This window comes from Monodelphis domestica, chromosome 2, assembly GCF_027887165.1.
Source record: "Monodelphis domestica isolate mMonDom1 chromosome 2, mMonDom1.pri, whole genome shotgun sequence".
NCBI lineage: Eukaryota > Metazoa > Chordata > Mammalia > Didelphimorphia > Didelphidae > Monodelphis > Monodelphis domestica.
In genome coordinates this window covers 12,711,174-12,724,673 of record NC_077228.1, presented here as the reverse complement: position 1 = coordinate 12,724,673, position 13,500 = coordinate 12,711,174, and the positions used below count along the sequence as shown (strand labels likewise).

The 13,500-nt window shown below is 43.3% G+C and overlaps 1 protein-coding gene across 1 annotated transcript; it reads right to left on the bottom strand.

The window, feature by feature from the left end:
- Positions 1-2,300: 2,300 nt before the first annotated feature.
- Positions 2,301-12,114, bottom strand: LOC100031345 (transcription elongation factor SPT5-like). The gene is made up of 3 exons (XM_056814593.1): positions 12,033-12,114; positions 4,920-5,260; positions 2,301-4,361 (listed from the first exon to the last, which is right to left on the bottom strand). The coding sequence occupies exons 1-3, from the start codon at positions 12,112-12,114 to the stop codon at positions 2,301-2,303; spliced, it is 2,484 nt and encodes an 827-aa protein (XP_056670571.1).
- Positions 12,115-13,500: the final 1,386 nt, after the last annotated feature.

The window sequence follows — 13,500 nt, the reverse complement described above, 5'->3', positions numbered from 1 at the left end:
GACTTGCTCTCTTAACACAGCATCTCTGTGTCTGCATTCTCTTCGCTGCCTTCCTGCTGGGATGCATCATGCAGCTTGTTGTTGGGGTGGGAATCATGGTGAGGAGTCGTCCTGAAGGTCCTAACCTTTAACTTACAATTTTACATTATATATCCCTAAGAAATAGCTAAATAATTCTTGTGACATTTAATTATAGGCCAATCAGAATCTCAGAAATGCAGGGGGAAAGATTTTGTTTGCAAGTGTACACGCACAGACTATGCATCAGATAGCAGTAAAGGCAAAGTATAATAGATGTGGTTATTTCCTTCCTAAAATAATCCACCCATAATCAGTAATGCTCCAATTTCAATCCTTATCATAATTTGGAAACAGGTTGCTTGCATGTTCACATAACCGAGCAATTGCTAACATTTTACCTCAAACACATGAAAGGTTCTCTCACTAACTTTGCTGCATAGAAGCTTTATTTATGGACATGTCACCATAGTGGTGAAAAAATATATATTTTTAGTGCTTTCTAAGAATCCTCTTTACTGTAGTAGGAAAAGGGAGGGCTAACCCGGGCTCAGAATGGATCATCCACTTTGTTTCCTAGCAATTCTAGCTTAATAAACAATTTCCTTTGGGGGTTAATATGCTTAACTTTTCCAAATGTAATCCTAAATTTGTATCATGAATGTATTATGGTTCACACAGAAGCACTTCCAGGAAAGACTGACATGTTGATGTAAGAAAGGCAATTTATACATTTTCTCAAGATTTTATTCTAGCCACCTGACCATAAATCTATCAATTCTGAGACATGCTCATTAGCATCTTAAACAGTTAACCCAATTATTCATAACTCATTGCATTTCTAATTTAGTTTATCTAACTGTAACATTAATTGTTGGGACTAAAGGGGAGATCTGTTCTTTAACATGAGTTTCTTAAGAATTCTGAATTTGTAGTTTGGACTTTGGGGGTTATATCACATAGGCAAATTGGGCGAGAAAGAGAGACAATTACAAGACAGAAGAGCGACATTTATTTTTTAATTTTTTCTTTATTTTATTCCAATAACAAATTTACATTAATTTAGTTTTCAAAGTTACCTGATTCATGCTGTCTCCCTGCCCTCTCTCCTCCCCCTCCCAGAGTTAACAAGCAATTCCACTGGGACGTAAATGCTTTATCACTCAAAACACATTTGATATTGTTCATTTTTGTAAGTGAATAATTTAATAAAACCCAAACCCCATATCAAATACCCAAATAAATGAATGATAGATCATATGTTTTCTTCTGCATTTCTACTGCAACAGTTCTTTCTCTAGATGCGGATAGCATTCTTTTTCACAAGCTCCTCAGCATTGTCTGAGGCCATTGTATTGCTGTTGATAGCAGAGTCTATTACATTTGATGGTCCCACACTGTTTCAGTTACTGTGTATAATGTTCTCCTGGTTCTGCCTATTTCCCACTGCATCGGCTCACATCATTCTTTCCAGCTGTTCCTGAAACCGTCCTGTCCTCAGTCCTCATAGCCAAATCCAACCAACTTTGAGGTACCACCTCATACCTATCAGATTGGCCAATATGGCAGAAAAGGAAAGCAATGAGTGCTGGAGGGGATGTGGCAAAGTTGGGACCCTAATGCCTTGCTGGTGGAGTTGTGAATTGATCCAACCAATGTGGAAGGCAATTTGGAACTTTGCCCAAAGGGCGCTAAAAGACTATAATGTTTTTCCAGTGGGTTAGATCACATTTTATTCGGGTGAAAAGTGTTTTGTAATTGTGTTCATATAATTCCCCTGTTGTTGTGGCTGTGTTTCTGGGCAGAGGGATTCTCAAACATTTTATACTGGCCAGAGTGATTGGAACTCGTTTCCCTTTCTAACTCTTGCTCCTGGTTTTGGTGGCAATATCAAGAAATCCTGATGATTCTGTGGGTTTCTGTTGTATCCTGCAACTTTCAATTGTTCATTATTTCCCCTAAATCTTTAGTTTAGTTCTATTTTTTCATCCCTTTGGTTCTGTTTTATCTTCTCTTGATGTGTTGGGTAGCTTCTACTTGTCCAATTCTAGTCTTTCAAGACTGGTTTTCCTTGGCGGGTCACATGAAGACAAAAGCAAATGCACTTCAGAAGCTTTAGCCCAGTGGAAAAGTCGTGCGGGACAGGGACAGGGATGGGGATGGGGAGGGGGAGGGGTTTGTGGAGAAGAGGGGGGTCCAGTAGTCTAGAGGTAGTAGGGAAAGGGGTAGGGCTGAGGGCTCTGCCCAGGCTGGGGGTGGCAGCAGGAGGCTTCCATATCAGTCTACCAGAGGAAGCTTGGTCTGTACTTTCTGGGAGGAGAGGAGGCCCTGGAATCTGGAGTTTGGTCCCCCTGGGCCTTGGGGGTCCTGCAGTCATACAGGGGGGTAAAGGAGCCCAGGTTGTAGATGGGTGTCTGGGAGCCATAGCTGGGGGTGGCGTGAGGGGTGGAGTCACGGGATTGGGAGCTCGGGGTGCCTAGGCGGACCAGTCTCTGGGATTGCACGGAAATCGTCTGGCACGTGGTGTGTAGCTCCACCCGGGCAACGGAGTCCGTGGCCTCCTTCACCATCCCCATGTAGCCCTTGTAGGGCCCCTGGCAGATGCGCACAGTCTGACCCACCAGATCGTTGACTCTGCGGCCCTGGCCCGGGCCAGCACCCGCTGCCCTCCCCAGCGCTGGGTCCCTGGGCCCTGCGGGGGCACCAGGGGGCCTGGCAGTGATGGGAGCAGGGCTGCGGGCACCCAGCGCCAAGTCGCGGGAGGGGAGGTCCTTGGCCCATGGGGCCCGGCCGGCCTCGCTGAGCAGGAGGTGGCGGGTCTTGCAGACGAAGAGGCCCCCGTGGTCCATGATCTTCTTGGAGTGGAGGAAGGCGACGCCTCGGAAGAGGTGGAGGATGCAGGCCTCGAGGCCCGAGTGCGGACCTTCCAGGACCCTGACCAGCGCCCGGGGGCGAAGTTCGTTCTGGCCCGAGTCCAGGGCCACGGCCAACGGGTTGTGCTTCCTGTCGGCGACTGCCTGGCTGCGCACCAGCTGCAGCTTGCCCTGCATGTCCAGCACCCGGCAGGTGTCCGCGTCGTCCAGGCCCACGAAGATGCCCACCGTGTTGGACGGCAGCTGCACCAGCTGGCCCCAGCGTTGCTGCTGCATGAGCAGGTCCAGCGCCGGGGCCGTGTTCCCGAGCAGCTGCAGGTCTCTGGGGAGGACTCGGAGCTCCTCCTTGTTGAGGTCGCAGAAGAGCAGGACAAAGGCGGCCTCGGCCCTCAGCACGAAGCCAGACTTGCCGCGGGAGCGGCCCGAGACCACTTGGGCGTGGTCCCCCACCTCGAAGTGCTTGCGCAGCTCGCAGGCGGGGAACGCCAGCACCTCGCGCAGCATCTCGTGCTGGGGCAGCATCCGCACCAGGGGGCCCTGCACGCTCACCACCCGGCCCCGCAGGTGCACGAGCTCCCCGCCGCTCACTTCCACCTTGTCCCCGGGCCTGAAGCTCTGCTCCGCGGAGCTGTCCTCTGCGGCCAGCTGCAGGGCTTGCAGGGCCTCGGGCCGCTCCTCGAACTGCTGCAGCTCGGCCAGCGTGGGCTTCACGCCCTCTCGGAGGACGCGCGACACGCTCAGGGTCTTCAACAGGAAGCCTCGGGGGCTGTAGCGGTTGCCCCCGAAGACCAGGAAATCTCCATCGAAGGTCAGCCTGCCGCCCAGAGAGCGAATCTTGTGCGCATCCAGCAGCTGCTGCGGGGGTCTTCGCTGGAACCTCTGCCTCTTGGCCAAGCCCTCTGGGGGCTGCTGGCCGCCCGCCAGCAGGCCGTAGTCGATTCGAGGAATCAGCTTGAGGGAGACGCTGCTTTGGTCCGGCTCCACCCGAGACACCTGAGCCAGGTCACCCCTGTACAGGCCTGTCCTCACGCGCACCCAGCTCTTGGGCTGCAGGCTGGGGCCCTCCTTGGACAGCACCTTGAGCACGTCGGTCATCTCCCGGATGGGCACCTGCTGCTGCTGCTGCAGGCGGCCCTGCCGCAGGCTGACCAAGCCTTCGATGGCCTGCAGGACGTGGCTGGCCTTGTAAGCCTCCACGTAGATGTAGCCCTTGAGGTTCTCCGGGGCCACCGCGGACTTGATCAGCAGGGGGCTGTCTGTCTTCTGGTAGGTCAGGAACTTCCTCAGGAGGGTCAAGGCTGTGGCTTTTTCCTCGCCCACCTTGCACCGCACCAGCCACAGCTTGGGGTCCTTCATTCCGGGCAGCAGCCTCTGCTGGCTGATGTGCTCCGGGATCTCCTCCGGGGCCTGTTGTCTGCTCCATCCCCGCCCGTACTTCCGCTGGAAATAGCCGGCCAGCTCCTCCACGGACTGCTCCCTCCAGGAATTCTCTAAGCGCCTGAAGGACGAGCTCTCTTCCTCGGTGCTGGCCCAAGGCTCTCTGGGGCCAGCCACCGAGTCCTCCCTCTCTTCTTCTTCTTCTTCTTCCTCCTCCTCCTCCTCCTCCTCGTCGTCCTCCTCAGCCTCTTCTAAGATGAAACTGCATTTGGGCCTCTTGCGGGGCCGATTCTCCTCCTCTTCCTCCTCCTCTTCCTCCTCTTCCTCTTCTTCCTCCTCCTCTTCTTCTTCCTCCTCCTCCTCCTCCTCCTCCTCTTCCTCCTCCTCCTCCTCCAAGATGCATCCGTTCCTTTTGGGCCTCTTTCTGGAGCTCTTCACCTCCTCTTCAGACTCCTCCTCCTCTTCTTCTTCTTCCTCCTCCTCCTCCTCCTCCTCCAAGATGAATCCGCTCTCTTTGGGCCTCTTTCTGGAGCTCTTCACCTCCTCTTCAGACTCCTCCTCTTCTTCTTCTTCTTCCTCCTCCTCCTCCTCCTCCTCCTCCTCCTCCAAGATGAATCCGCTCCTTTTGGGCCTCTTTTTGGAGCTCTTCACCTCCTCTTCAGACTCCTCCTCATCTGATTGTCTCTCCGATTCCGACTCAGAAGATTCGGACCCCGATGACTGGGACGAGTCTGAATCTTCCAGGACTCCAGTCGCTGCTCTCCCCATTGCCGTCTGGGCGGCGGCGGCGGCTCCCTGAGCCTGGCTCTCGGCGTCGCTGCTGCTTTCTTCGTCCTCATCCTCAGAGAACTTGCGGGTGCCACGCTGGGACCGCTTCAGGTGTTGAGTCTGTCTCGCAAACATCGCCAGGTGGTCGCTCTTGCTCTGCTTCTTTAGCTGCTGCTGCTGCTGCTGCTTCTTTAGCTGCTTCTTTAGCTGCTGCTGCTGCTGCTCTGAAACCTCCACCGCTCAACTGGAGTCACTGCCTTAAATACCTCTCCCGGGTCAAGTGAGAACTCACTGAGTTCACGCCTTCAAGGGGTGTGAATTCCCTGCCAAGGGGGAGGGCAGAGGCTGGAATGCTCCTGGCAGGGAGCCCCCCTCCCCCTCCACTTCAGAAGGTGAGAAGGAAGCCTCTTCTTCATGGTTCCTTCACACCTAGTCCCTGCCCTCAAGCAGCTTTCTGGGTGTCTCCAAGAGGAGAAAACAGGCCAAGGATCCCCTCCCCACGGGAGAGAAAAGAAAAACTGGACGGACATCCCTTGGAGAGAAGGCACTAAGGCACAGCAACCAATGACTTCTTGGACAAAAACAACGTTCTTGCTTCTCTTTCAGTGACTAAATAAATGTCAACCCCCCAACAGGCACTTATTAGGCACCTGCTGTGTGTCGGCCACTCTGCTATGCCCTAGGTGCACCAAGACAAAAAAGAAACAGTTCCTGTCCTTTGGGGATATCACTTATCATAGATGTCCTCTGTGTTTCATATCATAGTGCAGTAGTGATCCCTGGAGCTACCCATAGATCCAATTCTATTTTTAAGTCAGAAAAAAAAAATTAGCACCAGTGGTATGGTACATTGGAAAAGTTCCAAACCCTGCTGCTGCCATCTGCATGTGTCCCCTCTCCTGCCTCCACAGAGGCTGGCCTCTCATCTCCATTCAAGGCCTGCTTGATCTTCACTCTCTTCCTTTCTCTTCTGATTTTTGCTGTCATTCTTTCTCTTTCCATTGCTGGAGTTCCCATGCATAGTTCTTCAGCTTCTACTTCCCTCACTCTCCATCAGTTTGGGTCTGAGCTTTCTGGGCTTTTCTGTCTTCAACACACACACTTTCTGACATCCTGGGAATATTCCCTTCCATTTATGAACCCCAATTGGCTTAGCCATTCCCCACTGGGTGGGGATCTACTTTATCTCCACATCTTTGCTATCACAAAAAGGCCTGCTTCACATATTTGAGAGTGTATATGGGGACTTTCCTCCTCTCCCTGGCTTCCTTGGAGTAGGGGTCTCTGGTACAAAAGCTATGTTTATTGTAGTCACTTCATTTGCTTCATTCTCCATTTCTTTCTGCTGCTGAATGCTGAGCTTGGAAGCAGAAACTCTTCCAGAGTTTAAATTTGTCTTTAGGCATTTACAAATTGGGTGTCCCTAAGTATCTCCTTAACTTTGCTTGCCTTATTTTTTCATCTATGTATTGAGCTGGAGAAAAAAATGACCAACTATTCCATTATCTTTGCAAGAAAACCCCAAATGGGGTCACAAGAAATTGCACATATTTGAGAAAGAACTGATGGAACTGCTTTCCCCAAACTTGTAGCATTTGACTGTTTCTCTAGATGTGGATAGCATTCTTTTCCCCAAGTCCCTCAACATTGTATGAGGTCATTTTATTGCTGTTACTAGCAAAGTCCATTACATTTGATGGTCCCACAATGTTTCAGTTACTGTGTATAATGTTCTCCTGGTTCTGCTTCTTTCACTCTTCATCAGCTCACATCATTTTTTCCAGTTCTTTCTGCAATCATCCTGTCCATCATTCCCTTTAGTACCATAGTATTCCATCATCATCATCATCATATCATATAGGACAATGTATTCAGTCATTCACTAATCAAGGGACATCCCCTTAGTTTCCAATTGTGTGCCACCACAAAATATGCAGCTATAAACATTTTTGTACAAACAGGTACTTTCCCATTTTAAAAAATCTCTTTGGGATAGAAAACCAAGTACTGGTATTGCTGGATCAAAAGGTATGCATTCTTTAAAAGCCTTTTGGGCATAATTGCAAACTGCTTTCCAGAATGGGTGGAGCAATTCACAACTCCACCAGCAATGCATTAGTGTCCCAATTTTGCCACATCCTCACCAACATTCATCATTTTCCTTTATTGTCATAGTGGCCAATTTTCTAGGTGTAAGGTGGTAAGTACCTCAGAGTTGTTTTAATTTGCATTTCTCTTCATTTCTTCATCTAAAAACTGAGTATTCATATCCTCTGACCATTTGATAAATTGGGGAATGGCTTGACTTATCAATTTTACTTAATTCCTTATATATTTGAGAAATTAGACCTTTGTCTGAGAATTTTGCTATAAGATTTTTCCCCAGTTTGTTACTTCTCTTCTAGTTTTGGTCACAATGACTTTGTACAAAAAAATTAATTTAATATAATCAAACTTCTTCATTTTACATCTTGTTTTTCTCTTCCTTTGTATTCACTTCTTCCCTTTCCCATAGATCTGACAGATATACTAGTCTATGTTCACCTAATTGATGTATGATTTCACTCTTTTTATTTAAGTCATTAACCCATTTTGAATTTATTTTGGTACAGGGTGTGAGATGCTGATCTAAACCTCAGTTTTGCCATACTGTTTTCCAAATTTCCCAGCAGTTTTTGTCAACTAGTGAGTTCTTATCCCCAAAGCTGGGATCTTTGGGTTTCTCAAACACTAGATTGCTGAGGTCATTTACCCCTAATCTGTTCCATTGACGCACCCTTCTATCTCTTAGCCAATACCAGATAGTTTTGATGATCACTGTTTAAGATCTGGTATTGCTAGGTCACCATCCTTCACTTTTTTTTTCAATAGTTCCCTTGATATTCTTGATCTTTTGTTCTTCCACATGGACTTGGTTATTATTCTTTCTAATTCTACAAAATAGTTTTTTGTCCTTTGAGAGGTAGGGCACTGAACAAGTTTATTAATTTAGGTATTATTGCCATTTTCCTTATATTAGCTTGACCTACCCATGAGCAGTTAATGTTTTCGAATGAGTTAGATCTAATTTTATTTGTTAAAAGTGTTTTGTAATTGTGTGCATATAATTCCTGTGTTGTTGTTGTTTTCTGGGCAGATAGATTCCCCCAAATTTTATATTGCCTATAGTGATTTTAAATATTTTCTCTTTCTAACTCTTGTTGCAGATTTTGGTTGGAAATATGTAAAAATCCTGATGATTTTTGTGGGTTTATTTTGTATCCTGAAACTTAAAAATTATTCACTATTTCAACTAGATTTTAGTTGATTTTTTAGAATTCTCTAAGTATATCATCATATCATCTGCAAAGATTGATAGTTTGGTTTCTTCACTGCCTATTTTAATTCCTTCAATTACTTTTTATTCTCTAATTGCTAGCATTTCTAGTAAAATATTAAATAATGGTGGTGATAATGGCCAACCTTGCTTCACTCCTGACCTGATTGAGAAGCTTTCTAACTCATGCCTATTGCAGATCATATTTGCTGATGGTTTTAAATAAATGCTTCTTATTATTTTGAGGAAAGACCTTTTATTCCCATGCTTTCTTGTGTTTTCCATAAGAATGGGTATTGCATTTATCAAAAGCTTTTTCTGCATCTGTTGAGATAATCATGTGATTTCCTTTAGTTTGATCATTGATGTGGCCAATTATTCTGATGGTTTTCCTAATATTAAACCAGCCTTGTATTCCTGGTATAAATCCTCCCTGGTCATAGTGAATAATATTTATGATGTATTATTACTGTTGTCTCTTTGTTAGTATTTTACTTAAGATTTTTGCATCAATGTTCATTAAAGAGATTGGTCAGTAGTTTTCTTTTTCTGTTTTTGGTCTGCCTGGCTTTGGATCCAGGCAAGCCAAGTGTCAGTTTTGGTGGGGTAGGTGGAGTCAAGCCATAGGATTTCCCCTCCTTATAAGAGAAAAAAGGAAAAGGCCAAAAGGAAGAGCAAAGGGGATGGTTTGAACATTTCATGATGAACATGACAGCTAAATCATCTTATACATCCATGCTAAGAGGAGAATGCCAACTTCACACCTATCTGGTAGAATTACAAGATAGACTGGAAGAACTCAGAAATGTAGGAGTATTATTTCAGAGTGTACCAGTAGATTTCTCACTGCACAATATGAAACCCGGAGATAAAGTGTATATGAAGAATTTTGTCAGAGACACGTCTACTGAGCCTAGGTGGAATGGCCCACTAGAAATAGTATTAACTACTCCTACATCCATCAAAGTAATAGGCAAAGATCAATGGTACCATGTATCTCCTGTTAAACAACATTATGCCCATGATAATAGAACAATAAATATAATTCAGAAGGAAATCTAGAAGAGACTGCAATAGAAATACCAGGCTCTGAAGAAATACCAAATGCCCTAGAAATAACTGAATTTGCTCCTAAAAATGAGAACAATGAAAGTGAAGAAGAAAAAGAATAAAGCACTGCAGAAATATGTACATACAATACTCTGAATCTCAAGAAATAGCTCCATGTAACATCATAAATCTCTGTTAGATCAACAACTAAATGTTAACTCAATAACTGAAGAAAAAACTTCCATCTCCAAAGCTCCAAACCATATAGCAGAAATATACTTATAATAACCTATAGCACTGATATTTTATGTACACACATACATGAAGATGTACATAGTATGATACTTATATGCACACTGTGAAGATTGGTTTTGGCTATCTCCTGATTGTAACAATGAAGGTACTTAGCTCTTCTTTATTGGGAAGATTGAATTGTAATTCCCTATCTATTTTTAGATTTTAGTCCCCAAAGTGTTAACTCAGTATTCAAAGTAGATCTACCCATTTTTAACTACAAAAAGGTGTGAACTAACTACTAAAGATGCAAACTAACTACAAAAGGTGTGATCTAACCAAAAAAGTTATAATCTAACCAAAAAAGGTTTGAACACCCATTTCATACATTGAGTGGGCAGTCCTGGAGAGGAGCGTCTGCTGTGATTGGTAGACATGAAAATTAGGTGACACAAGAAAAAAGATCCTTAAATAGAGGAAATAGAGGCACACAAGAGGGATAGATGGAAGAACTCTGACTTGGAGTTGGACTGGAGGATCAGTCTCTCCTCTGAGTGACTCTTCTTCACTCTAAACTTGAGAGACTGATCTCTCTCTATCTATCTATCTCTTACTCTCTCAGACTCTCTCTCTTTCCCCTTTTCTCTCTTCCTTAATATCTTCCCTCTATTGTAAATAAACTACCAGAAATTCTAATTTTACTTTGGTAATTCATTTGTGAATTTAGAAATTAAATTCCTGGCGCCCACCAATTAATTATTAAGTCCAACCAAAATAAAATTAACAACACACAAATAAATCAATCTTAATTACATGCATATAAAAAGAAAAATCAATCTTACATGCATGCACATGATAATCTTACACACATGCATGATCCTGTATGTTATAGTCATCAGAGAACACAAGACTTCATTCAAAGTGAGAGGACAGATAAGTATGTACACTGTACACAGGAAGTTCACTGGACCAATTGAATTACATCAATGAACATAAAGGACAACAAAAGAACTTTAAAACCAAGAACTGATGATAATGGGTCAGGTAAAATTGATCATCCCACATATTAACATCACATTTAGGGAATTGCATGCACATGCACATAATTTGTGAAAAGAAAGAAACATTCAGCAGTCAAAATGAGAAGAGGATTCAAAGAGAATAGGAGAAATTATATATCAAGCACTACACAATTAGTACATGAACAGTTATACACACTGATGTATATTTTGGGTTGTTTTGTAGATAAGACCAACCTATATGAACTTTATAATTTACAATTGAGCTTCTGCAGGACTCATACAAGCAAGGAAATACAAGAATTCTTGTCTGAATGATTTCTGGTCAGCACTCATATAAATATGTAATATGTATTTGTACGTATGTAAAGCTTTTATTGAAAGAATACATGTACATATGTACAATACAAATGGTCTAAGATACTAACACATAGCATAAGGAGGACTAATATATTAATTATTAACAATTAGTGAAAATTAGATCAGGGAAGTTTGGAACTAGATATAGACTGGGGACAGATTAATATATTTTATGATATGATTTTTAAATGAAAATTTATCAAAATTATAGATGTTAGAAGAGTTCATAAGATTTAATAGTTATAAACTTGTGATTGTTCAACAAGATAAGAAAATTTAGATTGTTACAGAGAGTGTTGCACTGTTGAAATATTGTTTATATGTTAGAAAATACCCATGTATTTAAAATACTTTCTTACTTCCCACTTTCCTATAATCCTAATCTTAGACATAGAATTAGGCAGATTAGGAGATTTAAGATAAATTAAGGTTTGTTATTTTGGGGAAAGGAGGAATATTTAGAATAATATATTTTACAAGATAGGATAGAATTATTACTAAGAAGGTAAGTACTGGACTTTGGTACAGATGTTAGGTTGAATCTGTACTACAGATGTATTAGTGGTGTAAAAATGGAGATTTTGAACCCCTGACTTCAATCCCCAGAAATCCTTGGTGTTTCCTAGAATTCCCAATAATCTCACCTGAGTCCCCAGGTTGGCAAGATCACAATTGGTATTTAACTGGCAGGAACGCCTCCCTCGCACTCTCTCTTTGCTCTGCTCTCCTCGGCCATCACAATGATGTAGTAAGATTTGAATGGGCTAATAAGCCCTGGGTATGTGTTTTATTATTTTGTACCCTTGATTTCTAATAATCCTCAACAAACCTCATAAAATATAATATTTTTATTACTAGATACTAATTTAATTTTTAAAGTTAATGGCAACCACTTGGACGAGAACTTCTCATTTTTTTTTAACATAGCCTAGATAATTTTTTTTAAAGCCATGTTTCTCTGGACAAGGCTTTTTGCCTACCCTCACAAAGCTTCTGATTCAGCTCCCTCCTCCTGACCTTCTTGACCAAGATTGCTCACCTGGTCCCAACCCTGCCTGCCTGGCTCTGGGTCCTGCTCCTGCCCCTGGCCTCCAGCCATCTCGCTCACCTGGCCTAGCCCCAGCCCCAGCCCCAGCAACTCTGGTCTCTGAGCCAGATTGCTCATCGACACAGGCCCAGTCCCAGGACCCAGGCTGCTGGTAGCTTCTCCTGTGTCTTCAGAATCATAAACAAACTGGTAAAAAACTGAAGTGTTCTTTCCTTAGGCAACAATTAGACTCCATGTGGCAGGGGACAGGAGGGGGGGGAGGAGGGCAAGGGGGAAGGAGAAGGAAGAGACTTTTCCAAACAGGAAGTATGGCGTATTCTATGAAAAAGCAGTGCTTTGCCTATTTAAAAGGATAATTTTTGAGTGCACTGTTCCTTTTACTTATCTCACCTGAGATTCAGGGGAGAAATTCATCTCCCTGCAACTCTTTGCCATTTGGACCTACCCAATTTGAGATTCCAAAAATCCATGTTCTCTGCTATGGGAGATCCCATAGTACTTTCTATTAAAGGAACTGAAGGTTATATTTTTAAGACTTTTCAGATTCCAATGTTTTATTAAAAAATCTGTATTTTATTGCATTTTGCTGATCGTTTTGTTTAATATTTAATTTTGTTGGTTTTAAGTTCATATACTAATGTATTCAATACTATTCTGTTACACTGAATCATTTTAATTTACTGGGTTTTAACCACTGTTATATTCGGTTGCTTTTCCCCTATAACTATACTCAACAAACATCATTCAATAAGCCTGTATATAAAAACAGCCTTTTTTCTATTTTGACTGTGTAAATTGTCACATAAAGGATGGATAGACTTTATAAAAAACTGGTTATAATTGGATAATAACCTTTGGAAAATTTAATGAGCTAAGTATCTCAAATTGTTTTTAAGTGGTCCTTTAGACATGATTTTTAGATTTTTTTCCCAACAACTCTGATCATTTTTGTAAATCTTGAAATCTCTCAGACTTGTGAATGTTAAAAATTTCCCCATCAGAGAATTCTTAATTGGAACAAATTCCCTCCTGAGAAACATCCCCCATTTTGATGTGAGAACTCGCCAGGATCAGAAATGGGAGGACCTCTACTCCAACCATACTTAAGACTGCTTTAGGGGAGAAAACTCCTTGCTATGGGAGGACCCCTACTCTACCCATACTTAAGACTGCTTTAGGAGAGAAAACTCCTTGCTAAACAATGAAAGTATTTGGACCCATGCTTATAATAAGGCAAGGAGTTCTTTGAGCCAGGCCTGTTTTTAGAATTGATACAATGGGATGCTAGGTACCTAAAAGGGTCGGGCAAGTTTTCTCTTGATGAGATTAGTTGACTCAGCTGTGTTTTCTCTCATTCAGACTTACTGAGGAAATTGGTCGACTTAGCAGGAATTTAGATGGGCAGTCCTTTGGAAAGTGTCTACACTGATTGGTAGA